At 39.5% G+C, this 21,340-nt stretch overlaps 2 protein-coding genes across 5 annotated transcripts; both read right to left on the reverse strand.

The window, feature by feature from the left end:
• LOC104588144 (FAD-dependent oxidoreductase family protein) lies at positions 1–2,443 on the reverse strand. Its single transcript, XM_010245965.3, has 2 exons — positions 795–2,443; positions 1–698 (listed from the first exon to the last, which is right to left on the reverse strand). Exons 1-2 carry the CDS (start codon positions 1,666–1,668, stop codon positions 322–324), a joined length of 1,251 nt encoding a protein of 416 aa, XP_010244267.1. The 5' UTR covers positions 1,669–2,443; the 3' UTR covers positions 1–321.
• Positions 2,444–3,014: 571 nt separating this feature from the next.
• LOC104588146 (uncharacterized) lies at positions 3,015–10,901 on the reverse strand. Of its 4 annotated transcripts, XM_088894094.1 has the most exons (4): positions 10,374–10,901; positions 3,727–3,999; positions 3,515–3,544; positions 3,015–3,433 (listed from the first exon to the last, which is right to left on the reverse strand). In XM_088894094.1, exons 1-2 carry the CDS (start codon positions 10,626–10,628, stop codon positions 3,733–3,735), a joined length of 522 nt encoding a protein of 173 aa, XP_088750220.1. In that variant the 5' UTR covers positions 10,629–10,901; the 3' UTR covers positions 3,015–3,433; positions 3,515–3,544; positions 3,727–3,732. The 4 variants fall into 4 exon arrangements, with proteins under 4 accessions (XP_088750220.1, XP_010244268.1, XP_010244269.1 ...); XM_010245966.3 differs by lacking the exon at positions 3,515–3,544 and having other exon boundaries at positions 3,732–3,999; XM_010245967.3 differs by lacking the exon at positions 3,515–3,544.
• Positions 10,902–21,340: the final 10,439 nt, after the last annotated feature.

Below are 21,340 nucleotides of genomic sequence, written 5' to 3' on the forward strand. Positions count from 1 at the left end.
TTTGGATGATGTCCTTTCTCTGTGCTCCATTGCTCTTACTTCTCAAATACTAGTAGACAATCATGCGCCTCTAAAAAGTGCAAAGAGGTCAGTACAGGCTACAGGGATGAGTTGAGGCCTGAGGAACCAAGGAACAGGCAATATATAATTATATATTATCAACTAATCTCCAATTTCATTCTCACATCTCGATCCAAACTAAACTCACTAATTACTGAAACCCTTGATTTTATTATCAGAGAAAGTAGAAACAGAAATAATTATAAAGAGAATAATAAGGATTGAATGATCGAACAGGAGGAGTAGAGTGTAGAGAGAATTCTAGTGCTTCCGGGCACCCACAAATCTGGCCGGACTGAAGGGAGTAAGATCGACAATGCTGGCTCGCCCATCCAAAACAAGCTCCGCCATTGCAGCCCCGGTGGCAGGGCCATTCAAGATGCCCCAACAGCTATGCCCGGTTGCAACATAACAACCCTTGGCATTGGGAACCTCCCCGATCACCGGTTTACTGTCATCGGTACATGGCAAGAAGCATGCCTGTCCAATCTTTAGATTTGCTTCCCCTTCCCCGAGATAGCTCGACACTGATCCAGCCACTCTCCTAAGCACCTTAATGGATTCAGGATCACCCATCACTTGCTCGGGGTCGTCCGGCACCTCCGCTTCCTTCGACATCCCACACAAGTATACCTCCCCTAATAAAATTGTTTACAATTCCCAAAATCAATTTCGAGAGCTAAACATGCTGAAAGAATTACCATTTACCAGAGAGAGAGAACAGAGAAGCCTACCTGTAGGACGAGGGTACACTTCGGGATCCATGGGCTTTCCTCCCTGTGCGGGATAATAACTGAGGAAGAGCGCATGAGGAGTTATGGCTCCGGGCTCCCGCGGCTCTAGAACAATGCTATGAGCCTTGAGACCATATACCCTGAAAAGGGAAGATAGCAGAGGTAAACGACCAGACCATGGGCCCAGAGCCAACACCACGGCATCTGCCGCGATCACCCGCTCCCCATCCTTGAGCACCACGGCTGTTGCTCGACCTCCCTCCACCTCAATCCGCTCAACCTCTCCGATCACAACCTCCAAGCCGTGTTTGGCCATGGCAGACGAAAGCAATGTTCGAGTGAAGAGCAGCGGGTGGACTTGGGCGGTGGTCTCTGTTGTACCGATTGTCCTAGGGTTCCGAGCAGGTCCGTCCACCCAAGGAGGGAGAATGGAGCGAGAAGTGCTGGTGGGTTGCTGCTCCTCGGTGACCATGAGGCTGAGGGTGTCAAGTGGACGGTAACCGTAAGCTTGTGGACCATCAAGTTCAAGGGCAAGGGAGCGATGGAGGTTGAAGCTGGTACGAGCGAGATTGAAGAGGGATCCGTCATCGCACCAATCAAGGGCGAGGAAGCCACCGGCTTTTCCGGAGGCGGCGCAAGCGATGGAGGATTTCTCAACAATAGTGACGGCGGCACCCTTCTTGGCTAAGAAGTAGGCGGTGCAGACGCCGATGACTCCACCACCGCAAACCACCACTCTCTGCTGCTGCTGTGGCTGTTCCATGGATGAAGAAGCTCGGGCAAACACAAGAGTAGAGAATTTGAAGGTACTACGAAGGGGTGGTCGGAGTAGAGCTGCATTAATAAACGGTGAAGGCACCGCCTTGTCTACCATGAGTCGTCTCTAACTGCTCTTATATACGTATATTTATATATCGAATTGAATTAAGAATGAGCTACCGACACAAAAGGGAACTACTACTGCTATTCCAGTCCAGGAGGCAAGTGACCAAGTGAAATCTCTCTCTCTCTCTCTCTCTCTCTCTCTCTCTCATACGTAACCGATACCACAAATGAAAGATGGGATAGGATCTCTGTTTCAAGTTCAACTACTACCACAAAGAAAACGTCTATAAGAAGTTGTACCACTTTAATTTTGAACCATCTTCACAGCCCAGAATAAGGCAAGACCAAGGAACTTGGGACTTCCGATAGAAGCTCCATAGACCATAGCCTTGCAATGTTGTTTTGTCGTAAATATCCAAATCCATGACTTCAGACGGATGACTCCATGAAACACATCTAACAGCTTAAGAAGCCAAATCCATGGATTTTGGTTTCCCAACATAGAAAGAAGCGAAGCACCGAGAGAATCATAGGCAACATAAATTCAAGATCCTTGACTGACCCTCAAAAGGAAAATTTTCCAACCACTAGGCCCTCGCCCTCTCCCTCAGCCAAAACGAAAACATCCACTCTTTCGACGGCCAAGTGCAAGAAATGACACAATGGGTTTTTTAAAAACTACGGTGAACACCCAAAAGGGCCAAAACTACGTAAAGAAACCTGAAAAGGCTGAGGCCATGCTTGGTTTGAAAGAAAGGAAAATTTTCCAACCACTAGGCCCTCGCCCTCTCCCTCAGCCAAAACGAAAACATCCACTCTTTCGACGGCCAAGTGCAAGAAATGACACAATGGGTTTTTTAAAAACTACGGTGAACACCCAAAAGGGCCAAAACTACGTAAAGAAACCTGAAAGGCTGAGGCCATGCTTGGTTTGAAAGAAAAGGTAAGGAAAGGAAGGGAGACCGAAGACGTAGGGAAGCTTATACAAGTTTTGTAAAGGCTTTCTTACCTTTTCTTTTCTTTCCCTACTTTTCCCTTCAAACCAACCATAACCTAAAAGAAAAAGAGCAACTTTATAAAATGGTTGGATGCTCATGATGGTCAGTCACACGGGCTCAAATACTTCATCACTGTAATCCGCCACCGCCGGGAATTTCCACAAGTTATTGAACAATTGATTAATCAAATTCTTGTTAATAAGGTGCAATTAATTTATAATAGGGATTAATCTCAACATACTGCTATGTCTCGTATTCCCTTGGCCTCAAAGGGTTACTTTAGCAGACCTGCATCTAAACAGGCCATACATGGAGGCATTCAATTTCAATAACATATTCTATTCATGCTTTGCTAGTCTAATTAGATGTATGTATATAGATTTGAAAGAAATAATCATGTATGATCCCATATGGTTGGGCTAAGGCTTCGATTAATGTTCAAGAGAAATAACTTCACCTGCCTTAAAAACATCCGGATCCTAGTAAAACTCGTGCCAACAACCCCAGGGGGCTTCAAAAGTTCAAGAAACAATGATAGAAAAAAACAAATATACATCTAGGCAGAATGGCAGATTGAGACATTTGGCTATGGCCTACTGAATTAAACACTGCAGATTGCTCACACCAGCTTCATTCAATGGAGCAGGAAGCAAGATACGTAGCATGTGAATGGACCCAAAGGGTGGCACTGGCATCAGCCATTCAGGGTGCACCATGCGAGAACCAACTCATCCAACAAAGTTCAGTAATCAGTACGTGTTACTTCCCGAACACCTCGCGGACACCAGATTTAGTTGGGATATACTTTGCTAACAACTGGATGAGAAGAGAGAGAGGCAAAAGTACAATCAGACTGTGTAACTAGATGTTCCCAATTAATTTAGGTCCAACTCTTACCTCCACATATCAGATGGTGCACTCATGACACTGATAAATTAATAGATGGGTGTCAATGTCATGTATACAAGCCATTCAACAGGGCTGTTTGAAAGGCAAGGAATAAGAGATAAGATCTCCCCTCCCCCCCCCCCCCCCCCCCCCCAAAAAAAAAAAAAAGAAAAGAAAAGAAAAAACAAGGAAAACAAAACTGCAAATAGGGAATGAATAACCTTGCCTCACTTTTCATCTTCACCACTATCTGAGTCATTGTCAGCTGAAGAGTCTTTCTCTTGCTCTCCCCCACCAGCATTCATTTTAGCTTTCTTCTCCTTCCTTCTTTGTTTCTTCTTTTGGCGTTTCAAGCGCTTCTTTGCAGTTCTCTCTTCTGCAGCTTTCATTCTTTCTTCCCTTCTCATATTAAACTCAGCTAGTTCCTTTCTTTTCTGGTAGTCTGCATCCATCCTAGCAAGCCGATCTTGCTCCTTCCGTCTCATTTGCCGATACTGTTGTAACAAGAATTTCAGATAAATGATATCCAGGAATACTATCTTTTTTTTGAAGAAAAGGTAAATGTCCAGGAATACTAATAAAGGAATCATAATAGAACTTTGGGTTCAAGAATAGGATTAATACTAATGATAAAAAAAAATAGGATTAATACTATTTGGTATGGCAAATTTACAAATGTGTCCATTGCAGATTTGAATACTATTTAAAGAATAACAGTTCACCCATCTAACACTCATACTAAATGAATGCAGAAGCAAATGGAAAAATTCAATGCATGGTGCCCTCCTGAATAAAGCACAAAATTTCAACCAGGACTCTAGAATCTGGTTTCAGAAGGGAAACTGTGAACCATATTTCAAGATTTCATTCAAAATCCTGGAGGAAACCCAAGTACCATTAATAGAAAATCTCACGAGGGATCTCCTGAAAGCAAAAATCTGAACATTCTGAAAGCACGGGCATCCAGCCACACATTCAGAACATTTTACCTGTGAATTTAATATACATGCAAGGAAGATATTTCTGATATTTTTCTATAAGGACAATATTTCCATGTGTAGCTGGATGCCATGTTCTCAGAGTTCTGCTTTCAGGAGATCCAGGCCTGAAAAGCTCAATTCTTTTTTCCTCTCCTATTTCTATTTACTCTTTATTTCCTCTCTTCTAACTCTTCTATGCCTATCATTTTTTTTCTCTATCTTAGACCAAAATAAAGGCCTTTCTATTTGTTGTAGATGAAACCAAAGAATGTTATGAGACTAGATAAATGCATGGTTTAAAATGCTGGCATATTTACAGATATACATGACATATTTTATATTTCCATTTCCATGAGTACTGATATGAAATATTACTAGAATCAATATATTCCCTAGTGTTGTATCTTTGTAATTTCTTTTTTCATTTCTTGAAGTTCTTTGTGACTCTTGGAAGATAAGTGTGTTTGTCTTCCACTTGTAAATTTTCTACTGATGAATTAATGAAAGTGTTATTGATAAAATATATATATATATATTCCCTAGTGAAAACTATCGATGCTACGTGGAGGAGTAGACAAGATGGTCAGGTTGGAAAAATCCTAAAGCGCAGTGAGTTGGGTTGAAGTCTGTAAGCCTGTCAGATGTGGTGGTTTGGGCATCAGAAAGGTAAAGCAATTCAATCTCTCCCTCCTTCGAAGATGGTTATGGGGGGTTCTTTAGTGATCCAGACAGTCTTTGGAGAAGATCATTGTCAGTAAGTATGGTGTTGAAAGCAATGGGTGGGATGCAGATATTCTAGAAATTACTTATGGCTGCAGCCTTTGGAGAGGTACTTGCAAAGCCCATCCTCATTTTCTGAGATGCATAAAACATAAGGATGGTGATGGAAGAAGAGTTAGCTTCTGGAGAGATGCGTGGTGTGATGACTCTACTTTGAAAGCCTTATTTCCTGGTCTATAAAGATTAGCATGCAACAAGTATACAACAGTTGCAGACTCCTATAATATTGTTAGAGGCAATCCTGTGTGGACTCCTGTGTTCAGAAGAAATTTCAATGATTGGGAATTGGGACAAATTTTTGAACTGCTATCCTTGATCCAGAATCAGAATTGCAATGTTCAGGGGAGGGACTCCAGAGTTTGGAAATGGCACAGTTCTGGTAAGTTCTCAGTTAATCCTTTCTACAAGAAACTAACTGAAGTCGAGGGACTTTCCTTATAAGGAGGTTTGGAGTACTGTGGCATCCTCAAAGGTCAAGTTCTTTACATCGTTGGTGGTGCTGAGCAAATGTTAATCAAAAGAATACTTATTGAGAAGGGGCATGACCTTGGATAACACTGATTGTCCTCTCTGTGAAGAGCAGCTTGAATCTTCTAGTCATTTGCTCATCCACCGTAAATATTCACTAGAAGAATATGGACTCATTTTCATGATGCAATTCAATGGCAGGGAAGTCATTCTAATTCTGTTAGTGAGCACCTGGGTGGGTGGCATGTTCAAAATATGATCAGGAAATGCATGTTAGCTTGGGCAGTGATACCTCTGGCCATCTTTTGAGCTACATGGATGGAAAGAAATGCTCAGCTTTTTGAGAGCAAAAAGAGCTCAGTGGTATCTTTAACTAATTCTGCTTTTGGCCTGATTAGGGACTGGCTCTCTGCTAGCAATATAATCAGTGGAGAGTTCTGTCAATCCTTTTTGTCCATAGAGTTCTTTGAATATTAATACCCTGTGATCTGATGTACAGAATCTCATTGTACAAGGGCGTTCGTAATGATAATTAATACGATACTTTATATTACCTTTTTCAAAAGAAAAGTATACAAGATGGTATTATAATATGATGAATGAGATAGAATTTTTTTGGATGTGATATTAAATCTTTGTTTTTATTTGTATAATAGATCATTTGGTTGATCTATTAAAAATCATTTGGACATTCTGTGAGCTTAAATTTCACTTATCTTCTTCCATGTAGTTTTAACTCATAAAGTCTATAAAACTACTTCACAGCACATTGTTTTGTCTATTAATCTTATTTTCTTTGTTTTGTTTGATGGTTTGGAACAAGATAATAATATAAAAGTGTATCCATATTTTATTTTCATTTATAAAATAGGGTAAATTTCTTAAACTACTCTTATGGTTTAGTTAATTGACCAAGTGTACCCTTACTGTTTGAAAATTGACTAACGCTACCCTTACTGTTTATGACAATTGACTAATACTTCCCTTACCATTAGCGACCGCTAACAGAAAGACAAAAAAGACTATTTTACCCTTTATACTTCTTCAAATTTTCAAAATAAAACAGGGAAAAGGGGAAAGAAATGCTGGTTCATAAGAAGCAGAAATTCTAGAAACTTACATGGAAGAACTCCAGCCGGTCCCTTGTGTTCTCGAGTGCAGTTTTAGCCACATCAAAGCTCTTCATTTTTGCAATCGCTACCTTTGTCTTCTCCAACTTCAAGAGCTCCTAAACTGAACCCTGATGTGGAAGCTCTTCATTTTTTGCAACCTTTGCTCCTGCAAGCCCAACTCGCCGTCACCATCAGCCACCTACCACCATACCCGAGTGTGATGAGTCTGATGCCTCCACAGTTGATTCAGTTGGTCCTATTGCTTCTCCTTCTTCGCCTATATTTAACCTAGTGAAGTCTGTGACTGAGCAAAACTCAAGCCAGGATGCTGTTGTAAGTCTTGGAGGGATGAGCTGGGACGGGGATCAGAGTTTGAGCTCGAAAGCGAAAGGGTGAAACCTTGAGAGGGAGAGAGGATTCACGAAATAGGAATGGATGATCTAGAACTCACACTTGGGAGTGGAAAAACTCAGAAACTTAGTGGGGGATACTGAAGATGTTAAAAATGAAAAGAAGAGCTTGTTCCATTGATAGCCATTTCACCATCCAATGTAATTGGATGTTGGTTTTATTTGGCTAGGTGTTGGCAAGCACCAGAACCCTTGTGTTCGGCCAGGTGTTTGGCCATTGGTAGCCATTTCACTCACTATGTTCTGGGCTAAATGACAATGCCGGCGCTAGAACCCAGATTCAAGACCCATTGGAGGATGATCATCAATAGTCCTGGTTACCGAACAGATGGAATCCATCTCTGTGTCAGATCGATGTTTCAGGGAACTACTGAAAGATTTCTAAATGGCAAGGAACAAGGGGAGTGAGGTGGGAAGCTAGAACTACATTTTCTTCTATTCTTCATAGGTTTCTTGTGTTCTTCTCTTCCTTTGAACTTGAAGCGATCAGAGGATCCAATTAGGTTGAAAGCTTAAATGTAGAAATGGACTACATTTTTACTTAAAAAAGTTATAGAGTTGCTAGACTGAAATTGATTTCGGCGAGTTTCCTCAACCTATCTCCAATTATCTGTAACATGTCAGCTTCGTTGTTTGATAATGGTGGTGATCTTGATTCCGGAGGGATTGCCGGCTTGTTGTTACTCAACGGGGTAGAGAGCGAAAAGGATGACTAACACCGGAACTAATTGTGGGATTTCCATTGCTAAAGCTACCATGAGTGCCAGCGAGCCCAGCCCCCTTGATTCAAACGTTGAGAATGGCATCAGAGAGAGAAAAACTCAGACGATGGTGTTGCTATCAAAGAAGAGAAGGAATAGAGGAAGTGAAGAGAAGAGGGATGGAGGGTAGTATTGGGTTTTAAAAATATTTATATGTCACGTGGTGTCACGTGTGTACGGATTTTGACGCAACATTGACGGACGTTAACGACAGGGCTAGAACTAGTCAATTGTCAGAAACAGTAGGGATACTTTAAGACAATAGTCAAACGTAGGGGTAGAGTTAGCCAATTAACTAAACCTTAGGGGTACTTTTAAGAAATTTGCCCTATAAAATATCATTGTATAGTTCAATATATTTTACAATGTTTTCACCACCTCTATAATTTTTTCATGTTTCCTATATTTAGATGCCCAACATTCCATCGACACCAACATTTTAAACCTTGGATAAATATTAACAACTGCACTGATTCACTTTAGCCACTAGCCAGCTAGTCCAATGCTGTCACCCAGGCAAGCCCCTTAAGTGTGATTTACCTGTTAGCTAGGTAGCCCCTTAAGTGTGATATGTGATTACCTGTTAGTTAGGTCCAATTCATTATTGAACCAAGTGCAAACTCAATCATTTTTTTGATGAATATGCAAACTCAATCATTTAAGCTGGTTATAGATAATGACATCAAGAAATAAGGGTCATTACTTGGCATAATGGTAAAATCTAGGACTGCCGAGCCTGAGAACGTTGGTTCAAGTCTGAGAGTAGCCACTTTGTGCAAGAAATGCCGAAGGCTAGAACCATATAAACTCTACCACTCCCAGAACCCCAGATAGCTGGGAAAGCGGGACCAACATTGGGCAATGGCCTCTTTTACAGTGGCATCAAAAGTTGGTTTAAGTGAGATTATGTTATAGAAAGTTTAATATTGTTGTTTTAAAGAACTACAACAAACAAACATCTCCAAATAAATGGCCTTCTTTGCAATAGGATCTGAATGCCAATTTATATTAACTCCAAAAGTATCACTAGTCAGTTTTCCCAATGATATGTGGTCCATGGCTTCCCAGTATTCAGGCATCCAAAAGTGTCTTAAGGAACACCTAAGGCACACAGACAAGTCTCATTTTGTGGGGGTGCACTGTGCACCTTACCTGAATACAGGTGCACCTTACCTTGTTCATTGTATTGTTTTGATGAGTTAACCTTGAATAAGTAATTTATTTCAGAGTTTTGATTAGGGGCCATTGCTTAGTGAAATAGTAAAATCTTCAGGATGACAAGCATGAGAATGCAGGTTCGAGCATGGGAGTAGCCACTTTTGAGTCTACCCACCCTTCCATCTCCATATTTCTGGGACCAACATTGGATAATGGCCTTTTTATCCAATGGTGCTTGGAATTTAAATGGTTGAGCCTATGTGCAAGTTCTTATATATTAATTTTTCCTTCATTGTTTTTTCCAAAATGGTGCCTCACTTCATTCAGGCACACACACCTTGACTTGCACTTATTAGCTAAATACTCATTCCACTAGAACTAGAAGGGTGCCAACTAGCTCTTACCAACTTATCAATAAAAGGTGATATGAGATTCAATGTAGCATGCTACTGGTCATACACCACTCTGTATTGTAATAGTGAAATGCCCTTATAGGTTGAGGTTTAAGAAACCATCATGCATAAGATTCTTTTTCTATCAAATATTATACCTACGACTTTGGCAATGATGCATTTAAGATGATTTATCACTGTTCCTTTCTTACTAAATGCACCATGCAACTGCATGGACGATAACTAGTACATAATTTTCCTTCTCCTTCCAGTATATGCCTAACTGCAACTGAGAAGACAACCACTAACAGGGAGATTTCTGTTAACATTCCACCAATGGATGTAGTTTAGATTATGAGCTACCGCATTCAAATGCCAGGAAAAACTAAATGAAATGATACTATTTCAGGTGATTTTGGAAAACCTACCTATCTAATACTCTTAATTTTCTCTTCGCATAACTAAGTTCCTTTGTATGTCATTGAGGTTGGGTTTTTACTTTTAGTGTTTCTTAAATTGTCTTCGTTGAGTTCTCCCATGCCCATATAGAGAAGAATAACTGCTTAGCAGTGGATGGACAAAGGTTTAAACATTTTCTCATACTAACATCCCCCTATCTTACTAAAATAACAAGAACAGATGATAAACGGTAAAAGATAAAAAGAGAGCATACCAAAAAGGTCGGGATTGAATAACTTTAACCAAACAACCCGCCCATAAAACGAGAATAGCAATTTCAACTAGAGAAAGAAAAGGAAAGGGAATTTTGAGATGCAGGGTTTGGGGGCACCGAAAGTCTTGCACTACCTGATGGAAGTCACCGGAGCCGGAACCAGCGGAGCTACCGGAGGTGTTGCTGACACGAACGGGTACGTGATCGATGATCCTGCGAAGCTTAACCTCCAAGTCTTCTTCTTCTTTTGGGACAGGCTTAGTGTACTCGACAATGGCGTTAGACCCCGAGGCCGGTGGGAGAGGAGGAAGAGCAGCTTTTGGTTTCTTAGGCACCGCAACAACCTGCAAATCCCCCTCCATTACTCCTTTTGATCCACCAGATGACATTTTCCGAGAGAACCCTAATTCTTGACTGAACTCAGGTCAGGCTCTCACCTAGGGTAGATAGTTCATGATGTCGTCACTCAATCACCCCCTTTTCATTCGCCGGCGGCTAGATGACATATTCATAAAGAACCCTAATTCCTGAATGGATGTTTCACACCCTACACGACCTCAGCTCTGTCTTCCTCTCTCACTGGTACTCGGTAGCCAGTTCAGTTCAACACTTCAACTAGAAGTCTAGAACTAGCGGAGGAAAGCAGAGGGAACGGAATGCGAACATCGTCGGAAGACTGAGGACCTTTCGATGATGTGTCGTCAGATTCATTTCACACGTGTTAGGATGATGTGTCAAACAATGATTGGCCAAGAATCAATAAACTGGCCGATTGTAGCGGAGACATGTATCGATATCCTCCACCAAAGCTTGGTGGGGTGGGCCGGTGGGGGGGTATGGGCTACTAGGGCAGCCCATTGCATGATCCCGTGAAATTAGCTGTTCTGAGCTAGAAGCTAGTCTAACTAGGGGTGAAACTTGGGCTGGATTAGCCCACGTCCAATATGAAAAAAAAGTTAGATTGGATTGGGCCAGGTTTAAGTTTGATTAGGGTTAGAATTGAGGCTTTTGTCATATGTCGATTAGATCCAATCCAAATATAATATATATGCATACAACAAGCAATTATATTAACTCGTTGGGTACTTGGGGAGTTGGGGTATGACTTATGAATGACCTCGACCCGATTTAACCCGTCCCGAGTTGCAACCCAAAGACATTCTGTGTTGTCCCCCCTAGGAGGACGCGATCATCATCAGGAGCCTGAGCCTCATCCACTGGGCCTGTGGGTTGTGTCACGATTCAACGTAAGGTCGTAAGCGTTCGTCTAGTAGCTAACTTTAGGGACGGGTTTTTGCCATACTCGTTCATATTTGAGGATTGAAAAGAATCTGATCCGGTTTTCGATATACCGGTTAGAGCAATACTAGCGGCATTGCTAGATTTCCTGAAATTGGTTTCTTGTATACCTTATAAATGCACCCCACAGATTGGTTTATTTCTAGTTTTTTAAAATTTAGATTTCAGTCCACCTCACAAACTTTTATTAGTTTTTAAATTTTATTAACCCACACCTCCACCTAAACTTTATCCCTGTGTGAGATACGTATATTAATTATTACTGATGACTCCTCTAATTAACACAGTTACACAGATTCCCCCAACTTTCACTCAGAGTCGCCACCTTTCGCGAGTGTGTTACTAGTTTGGTAATTGGCAAGTATATTGTACTAACTAGTTTCTTTAGAATTTAGACTTAGGAGTGGTGGCAATTTTGGTTGGGTGAGGTTAGGTTAATTGGGTGGGTTGAATAGGTTCCAGCAATTGCCAGTTAGATCTGCAACTTGGGTTACGTTGGGTTAGGCTGGGAGTTTGTTAAATTCTGGGTGGGCTGAAGCCCAAACCCAAGCCCAATGTAGTTGTTGGATATTGGAATTCTTTAAATGGGGCAACCCAGACTTGCATCAATTAATCTACAAGCTTATAATCCCTACCATCCCGTTCTTGTAAGAGGTCGTGCCATTTTGGACTCTAAAGCATAGAATCTTGTTTACGTAAGGCTTATGTGGAAAAACTGTGCTGAGCTAATTTATTAAGGAAATTTTGGGTGGAAATTTCTAGAGTCCTGAACAGGCTGGTTAAAGTTTTGAAAGGAATCCATTTGCCAATCTCGGTCCCATCTTTCATAGCTATGGGCCAATGTCATGGAGGGTATAAGCTGCCTGAGAAGAGGATCCATTAGCAAGTGCAAGTGGGCCAAGAAGGCAAGAAAACCAAATCAGCACAAGTAGGGATTCCTCATATGGGAGTAAAAATTAGGGTTTTTATCATATAAGGGCAACTTTTGTGGTTTAATATCAATAAAAGTAATATAATTAAAAAATTTTCAAAAATAGGTTATCCTTTTAAAAATAATATCAATAAAGGGCAAAAATATTGTTCATTTTCTTCTTCTTGCCCCCTTTGTTGATCAAAGCCGCCGCTCGCTGCCGCCTCTGCCTCCGCCTCTAACATCGTTGTCGGAGGTGGCGATAGTGGCGTTGGTGGTTTCTCTGTCCAATGCCACCACCTCTGCCCACCTCCAGTAACGTTGCCGGAGATGGGTGGAGACAGAGGTGGCGGCGACGACGGGCAGAGGAATGACCACCAGCGCCGCCGCCGCCACCTCTGCCTCCGACCACCTCCGGCAATGTTGCTGGAGGCGGAGGTGGCAGCATTGGACAGAGAAACCACCAGCGCTGCCGCTGCCACCTTTGCCTTTGGCCACCTTCGACAACATTGCCGGAGGCAGAGGCGGAGGCGGCGGGGGGCAGCGAGCGACGGTGGCAGGCGGCGGCGAATGGCGGCTCTAGTGAACAAATGGCAAGAAGAAGAAGATGAATAGTGTTTTTGCCCTTTATTGATATTATTTTTAAAAAGTTAACCTATTTTTGAAATTTTTGTAAATATATTACTTTTATTGATATTAAACCCCAAAAGTTACCCTTATATACTATTACCCCTAAAAATTATGACACTTAGGCCATATTTGGGAGTGTTTAACTTAAGAATAAGTGCTTATTCAAATAAGCACTTATTTGCATTTGACACCCAACTTTTTCATTTGCTTATTTTAATAAAATAAGCACTTATTTCATATTGGGTGTTTGGTAGTCTTTTTCTCCAATAAGCATTTGTGACTATTTTGTCATTCATTTTCTATCAAATTTTCAAAATATACCCTTATGAAAGTACTTCTATTAAACTACTTTTATAAAAACACTTCCGAAAGCACCTTTAAAAGTACTTTTGTGAAGACACTTTTATAAAAGTTCTTTTGTAAAAGTATTTTTACGAAATTACTGTTATAAAACTTTTATGAAAGCACTTTTTAAATGTACTTTTATGAAATCACTATTACGAAAGTACTTTTATAAAATTCGACTAGGGATAATTTTATAAGTGGTATTTTAAAATTCAACTAGGGATAATTTTGAAAGAAAAAAATTGAGTAAGTGCTTGTATAAGCACTTAAAAAAACCTGAAATTTTGGGCTTTCTTATTTAAAATAAACACTTATTTTAGGCTTATTTCTCAAATACCAATAAAATCTTAATAGCCCAAATAAGCACTTATTTCGAATAATCACTCCCAAACACGGCCTTATACTGATTTAAGGCTATGCTTGTTAGATTTTAGTGGACTAAGTAAGCTAACTTCTGGGTTCTTGGGTTTTCAAATATTTCCTACCCAAACGAGAAATTTGTTTGTTAGATTGACAATACCAAGTGTGAAACTGATCTAATTGACAAGCTAGTGGGTGTATATGTGAGGTTGATGTAGAGAGAAGCAGCGTCAACCAGATAAACCTGGAAGAGGCCTAAAAATAATTGTATTCCATATGTGCTTATTTGCCCCCCAAATTTTGTCTTAGGACGGTACCTTAAAAAGATGTTCAATTTTTTTGTTCCGTAGTGAATTTCTCTCATAAAATCATTAGTTTTTGTGGAACATTTGTTGCAGCTATGGCTTCTTTGGGTAAAATTGCAAAACAAAAAAACAGGAAAGAGGCATAAAAGAGAATGTACAAAATATACATTAGAATATTAAATACAATGTATTAGGCACTTTTTTATGTCCACTAATTTAGGTTTAATTATCGTCTTCATAATCCTAGATAGCCTTTTAGGGAACACTCAATTATGACAAAAGCATAATTTTACGTCCATCTCATGCTTTGAAAAAGAAGTCATTTATAGTCCAAGTAATTCCATACATGTGGACACAACAAAGTTTAGTACTTGATTTCTCCATTTATCTTAATTCACAGAATATATGTTTCTCTTCTTTCTTCATTTTTGACGAAGACGAAAAAGGCAGGCAGTCATTTAGCAATCTCTACTCTCTAGCCCAGATGAAATAGGGGTCAACCTAAAGCACAAGATTCAATAGAATTAAACAAATCAAATTCTTTTTATGTATTACTCCACTCTTGAAGTCTGAATGATGTAAATGCTGGCTGTAGTAACCTCCAAACTAGCTAGAGACAAGATTCAACATGGTTCGATTTGATTCGGAAGCATGGTCTTTCAGAAAGCACTCCAAGTGGAAGGAAGACTTGGAAAGTTTCAAACAGAGATTTCTCTTTAACTGGGTTCCCAATTCAGATAACAGGGAGATCAACTCAAATCGAACCTAAAAAACTCAGAGCATAAACAGTAATCCTGAAACTATAACCAAATAAAGATGAACAAAACAAAAGAAAAAGAGAGAAAGAAAGGAAAAAGAGGAGACCGTGCCACAGTGGCAGCAAATTGAATAGCTAGCGCAGACCCCAACTACACCATACCACAAATAAACAAGAAGCGGCAACAGGCTGAATAACAAGGAGAAAAGATGAGGACTCCTCAAATCTCAATAATAATAAACCGAAAGAGCAGTTTCTTCTAGTTCACACCTGAAACGCGCGACCTACCCGACCAACCTACTACTGTCCACCAACCAAATTTTAAAAGTTTTTTCCTTTCTCTACTCGTAAAAGCAGAAGCATACGTTCAAAGTCAAATTCTATCACCATCTACAACTTCCAAAAACCATTTATACTTTACCACTAACGATATATAATGAAGTAGCGGCACTCAACATCACTTCTAAGTTAGGCATAGTTGTTTGGTTGTGCTTTCAGGAAAAAGAAAAAAAAAAAACCCTTAAAGAGATATTACTCTTTGCTTACATCCTAAGGTTTTTCCAATTCTTTATTGTTATATATAATTATTGTCAGCACGTTTAATTTGCTTTTAGTAGTTTATCTTAAGCTTAATTGGAGAGATCAAAATAATCAAAGTATGTCTGAACTCCATCATCAATGGCACTGCTGGGTTTTCAATCTCTATCCTAATCCATCAATTGTCTCCCAATTTACTTGCTATTAGTTGTCCATACTGATCAAGCAAAAGCAATGCCCTTAATTTTGGTATGTGGTGGTTATGACTTGTGTGGGAACTGGGAAGGGGCAGCAGTGGCGGAGTATTAATGTCCTTGACCGGAAATTAAACCCGCCGATAGGATCTTGACGCTATTCCGACGGCTTTAATTAATTAACCTCCTAAAACCACCGGGGAACATGAGGCTCCCACCAGTCCACCCCACACCCCGTGGGTTGTACTTGTTAGAAGGGAGGTTGTGAGACTGTGAGGTGTGAGATCTAGAAAACTAGAACTAGACGTGATTGGAAACGCTTGTGTATGTAGGCTTCAATATAGACTTGTTTGTTTCTATGTCCAGTTTAATTGAACCATTCTGGGTGGGCTTTTCTTGGCAAAGCCCAAATTGCCTAACACAGGAATCTTTTTTTTTTTAGTTGTCACCCACTGGTTGAGACTTGGAGAGAAAGGACACGGATAACGTTTCAAATATCTTCATGAATCCAGACTCTCCACGGCTCTAACAGTTCCTTGTCCTTTTACTTTTTCATTAGTCAAATCAGTGGGCCATCATTTTGGAGCATAAAGTTCGCACGAGGACCACGATATTCCTTTTATTGTTCAATCAAATTAGCAAAACTTGCAAGGTAAGTGCATACCCACGGGCCACATAGGGTTCAATGTATTTAAGGGCCCATAAATAGAGATGGAGACCCATCATTTGATTGGTTCCACTTAGGCCTTGGTCTAGTTCTACGGAAGGGAGGATTATTAAGAGTTTTGTTTGGTCCCGAAAACCCACCTAAGGAGTTCAAATCAGCCCCCCATCAGATTGTGCCCTTCAATGTCCCACAGCATATTCTTGTCGTATATTGTGAATATCTCTGATGATGACATTATCATTTTTGATATGACCATTGAGAGATGTTCTCAATGATCTTGTAGGGGCTGATTTGATTTCCCACCTAAGCTTGGGCCCCATATTAATTAATAAAAAGTCATAGCTAAACTCGTTAATAAAAAAGTTAAAAAGGATTTGGGTCCGGTAACCCGGTTCACGGGGAGCCAAACCCGGAACCTAATGATGAGATGAGGTCGTGATTTGTCCGGATTATGAGGGTGGGCCGGTAGATCAGGTTTAGAATTACAAACCAATTGATTAAATTGACAAGTCGTTTAATCATATCCCTCTCTTCTTGATTTCAATAAAACTATGAAGAATCAAGCCCAGAAAAAGAAAAGGTCAAAAGACTAACGGTCATCATCACCTGGTTGGGCCAAAGTTTGAAAAGGCGGGTCCTACAAAGATATTGGCATTGTACTGTAAAAACAAGCTGATGAGGAGGAGGGGTAAGGGTAAGGGCCAAACAAACAGAAGAAAATATATATAGGGCAAAGTGCTTGGATCTTGTAAATCCATGGAACGTGAACTGAAAAGAGATTGTTGCTTAGATTCCATCAAGCCTTCATTTCATGCATGGTCCTAGTTTTCAAAAAGAAAATGCGGAAAACATAAAAATAAAAGAGGTATAAAGTCATATCCTTTAACTATATATAATTGTTTCTGTTTTTGGCAGTTTAGTAGAAGAAAGGACCGCTGAAGTCCCCCCAGTTGGGGGTAAAAAAAAAGGCAAAGAGAAAGAACAAACAAAGAATTATCAATGAAAAGTAGTAACCTCCTTACTTAATGATCAAAAAGCTTAAACCTTGTTCGTTTTAAATTTTAATATAAAATAAATAAATCGTTCGTTAACCCTACTACAGTATTACCTCAGGCCCAGGGTGAGGGGAGACCCACCACTCCACCAAGCACAGGTCCAGGTGGGTGTTGTATGTTTTTTTTTTCGTGGGTGATCGAAAGTCGAAACATTATTTGTAGTCGTGCTCTAAATTTCAAGTGGAAAGATTCAAGAATTAATGTCCAAACGGTCCACAATAACAATGTGGTACAGATTTAGTTATTGTACAGTTGGGGGGAGCACGTTCTATGCATGTGCGTGCTGAGGGTGGGGATTTCAAAATAGCATCTGATTTACTTCTTATCAAGTAGTAGTGACTAGTGAGTTATTATTGCGCTTCTACCTTCAGCGTCATTAAGTTGGGATTGGGTTTGTTATGATCCAGTTGTCTGGGACTGACATGGCCATCTGGACATATACTGATCCAGATTTTCTTTGGATTTGAACACATTCCATCTCTAAAGGAGACAATCCACGTCAATATTGCACCGAATAAGGATGTCAGTAGGTCGGATTATGTGGTAAATCCGCAATGACCTGTCCCTATTGGGTTAGAGTCAGCTGGTCTTATTAAGGTTTTTGGGTCGGGCCGGATCTGGAAGGATAACCACCAAAGATGATCCGTTTGAGACTGCAGCGTTGAAACATTTGTATAAATAGCATCATAATTTGTATAAATAGCCTTGAATCTTGATTAAGCATAGGTGTTCTATATACGGCTACACGCAACGCAACTGGTAAGGTCGGGTTCGGTACATCCATGTTCAGTCAAGTGGAGTAGGATTTGGGTCAAAATATTTGTACTTGGGAAGTGGCTTTCAATTCTAATTGCCCATCTACTTGGGTTATATTTGGATTAACCTCAGGATTTGTGCTCTGTACAGCGTCTCAATTTTAGTCTTTATGTTTTAGGGTTTATAAGTTTTGACTTTTGACTTCAAACCATAATGCTTTTAATTGTAAAGCAATTCTTACTACATGCTCGAATCTTTTTTTTTTTTTTACTTAATTTTGTTTTTCACAGCCCAATGCTAAGGAGAAAAGACTATAAAAAATTATAGGAAATACAATTAGAAAGAAGAAAAAAAAAATGTCACCCATAAGAAATGCATTTACACCATCACCCAATTTACGGTGTACGTTTCGTTTGTGTATTGTTTTTTGTTTGATAAAGATAGGTGTATATGTAAATCGTATCATCAATCTACAAATGGAATACAAAAAGAAAATCTACAAATTTGAGATTCATGTTTAGTAACGATGACGTGTCCAGATTTTATATTGTCTGCAACGTAAGCAACAAAATAGAAATGATGGCAAACTTAAGCAAAGTAAATGTAGGTAGCTACTAGCTAGTAGGGTAAAAATCTCAGTCGGACTTCCGTGTCAAAGGCAAACTCCTGTCCACCTTGGAAATCGAATGAGTTAAATGATGAAGGTATTAATTTGTTACTCAACAACCCTCTTAACTCTTAACCGATTTAATTAATTAGCTTCCATGACCAGATGTCGATGAAATAGGAAAGAGAATACATGACCCAAACAAAGTATCGCTTCATCAATGGACACTTTTCAGAGTCTATTTTCTTTTTCATTTTTTTTTTTTTTTTTTTTGTGTGGCGGAGAGCTTGTACCTGGGTTTGTCACGTTGAGAAATCCAAAAGGTTCAATCAAACTGATGATGACAAGTATCAGACAAAGTTGAAAGAGAAATTCTTGGTTTTTTCTCTTGGGTTTGTGGCTTTGCACATTTGATCATCATGAGCCAGGTCAAGCTCCAAGCAACGACAAAACTCAATATGTATCTGAAAATAAAACTCAAATAAAAAAAGACATCCCAACAGAATATCCATGCTTCAAGAATCATTCTTGATCAACTCCTTCCTGTCAATACTCAAAATAAATCATATAGCTGGTACCAGCCACTGCACCACCAGTCACCTCAAAGATTTTAGGCCTGCAGGCCACAAACCGAAAAAGGGTGTGATCGACAATCATCAATCATCATGGGCCAAACCTCAAGCCTCAATGCATCCTTTCATTGCTGAAATTAAACCCTCAATTTGGAAACACCATCATCAACGCTACCTACACAAATTAAATAAAAGATGAAAACGAAATGAAGCAGTGTGTGCTGCTAAAAGCACATCACAAGACTTCGTCCAAAACTATCGCTCCATGTACAAATACAACACTACTAATTAATTGCTTCAATTCATTGAAATTGAATCATTCCTTGTCCTTTTTCTAAGGAATTGAATTAGGATATGTACCACCAATTGAGACCCGGCCCATTTCATCCCACCAGGCCTAGATATGGCCAAGCTAGCTAGCTATCGGATCTCTAGTTCAACTTTTCTTTAAGTTTTAATCGGGTGTGCCAACAAATGACTATTTACCCATAAAAAGAAAAAAAGGGCTTTGGTGCCATCCATAAGCTATAAGTCCCCATTCGAAGTATTGGATTCATGAACCTCTCCACCTATAGTACTATATATGTTATCTACGCCTATATATCATCCCATTATTGCTTTTGCTGTTTTTGCCCCCACCAAATTATTTGGCGGGTAGGAATTGGGTAATACATTAATATCCATTTCCGATTTCCGACTGCTAGAACTAAAAATAATTAATTGAAAAAGCATAATATAATGGTCCAAAATGTCACCAAATTCCTCCAAAAAGGACACAAACTTCCTCTGGTTGATAGGTCCACATTACATTTTGATTTGATGGATAGTTGCATTGAGATTCATCATTCATGTACCACTACTTACTATAGTAATCCTCCACTTACAGCCTGCAGGAAAAAAAAAAAAAAAAAAAACATAGAAGCTGAGATCAGTTGAGGAGCCCACCCAGTGTTTTGGGTTCTCCTGTCATTTTAATCCCTGTCTTTCTGTTGAGATCGTCGGCATCTGCCAAAATCCAACTACATGCATCAAACAAACAGAGGAATTCATTCAATCAAGAAGAATTAGAGGTTCGGAGAACGTCACAATTGCTGTTCCATCCGTCCAGAGAACAGTATGGGCCTATCAGCTATGACTATGGCATGACCTTCCTACCCCTCTTCAATATTCAACAGAAACTCCAATAACATGTCGACTGAGGGGTAGTTCAGTCATACTACAAAGCCACGTTCGTAGTTTTCTCATATATGTTAAGATTGAGGTTGTGGGTGAAGGTGTAAATGGATCGAATTCGAATCGGATGAGATAATATTTAAATTTGAATTTGATTAAATATTCAAATATTTGATTCGATTAATTAATTCTTTTAGATAATTAATAAATATATAAATATATAAAGTATATAAAATATTTTATATATTATATATAAGAATTAAATAATCCATTAAATTCGGATATTTATCAAATCAAATAAGGTCATATCCGAATTCAACCGATTAAATATTCAAATTATCCGAATTCATATCAAATATCAAATTCAAAATCAGATTTTCGAATATCCTTCACATACTTAATTGTGGGCTGATTGAAAAATGAAAACAAATGCGAATAGACATTACGGTAAAAGTATATTGAGAGAGAGAAAAGAAAAGAATTGAAAGAATATCGTAATTGGAAACCAACATGAAATGTGGGCCCTAGTGATCTTATCATTTCACCAACAAAATAATAAAAGGCTTATTATGCTGTGCTGGGTCCGACACTTCATTGCGTCTAGCATTGTTTGCATTATAAATAATCGGCGATAAGATGGAGACAATTTATTCCGTAAAACCAGAGAGAAAGATAGAAAGAAGAAAGTGAAATGAAGTTCAGAGAAAGAAAGAAAGAAAGATGTGGACGTTAACGATAGAGAAAAATTGATATGGTCCGTCCAGCTACTCCTTTTTTTCCCTCTGTCTCTCTCAGATACAGTAAATGATGCAGATATGCAGTCACACCTTTATTTATTAACAACGGCTTTTCTTGTCTTGATGTTTGGTGGTAGTCAGTTGGAGTTAGGATGATACTCGTGGTCGTGGTGGGGTGGACTCGATCGTTTTGAACA

The sequence above is a fragment of the Nelumbo nucifera genome, chromosome 1, assembly GCF_055504915.1.
Source record: "Nelumbo nucifera cultivar China Antique chromosome 1, China Antique-T2T, whole genome shotgun sequence".
NCBI lineage: Eukaryota > Viridiplantae > Streptophyta > Magnoliopsida > Proteales > Nelumbonaceae > Nelumbo > Nelumbo nucifera.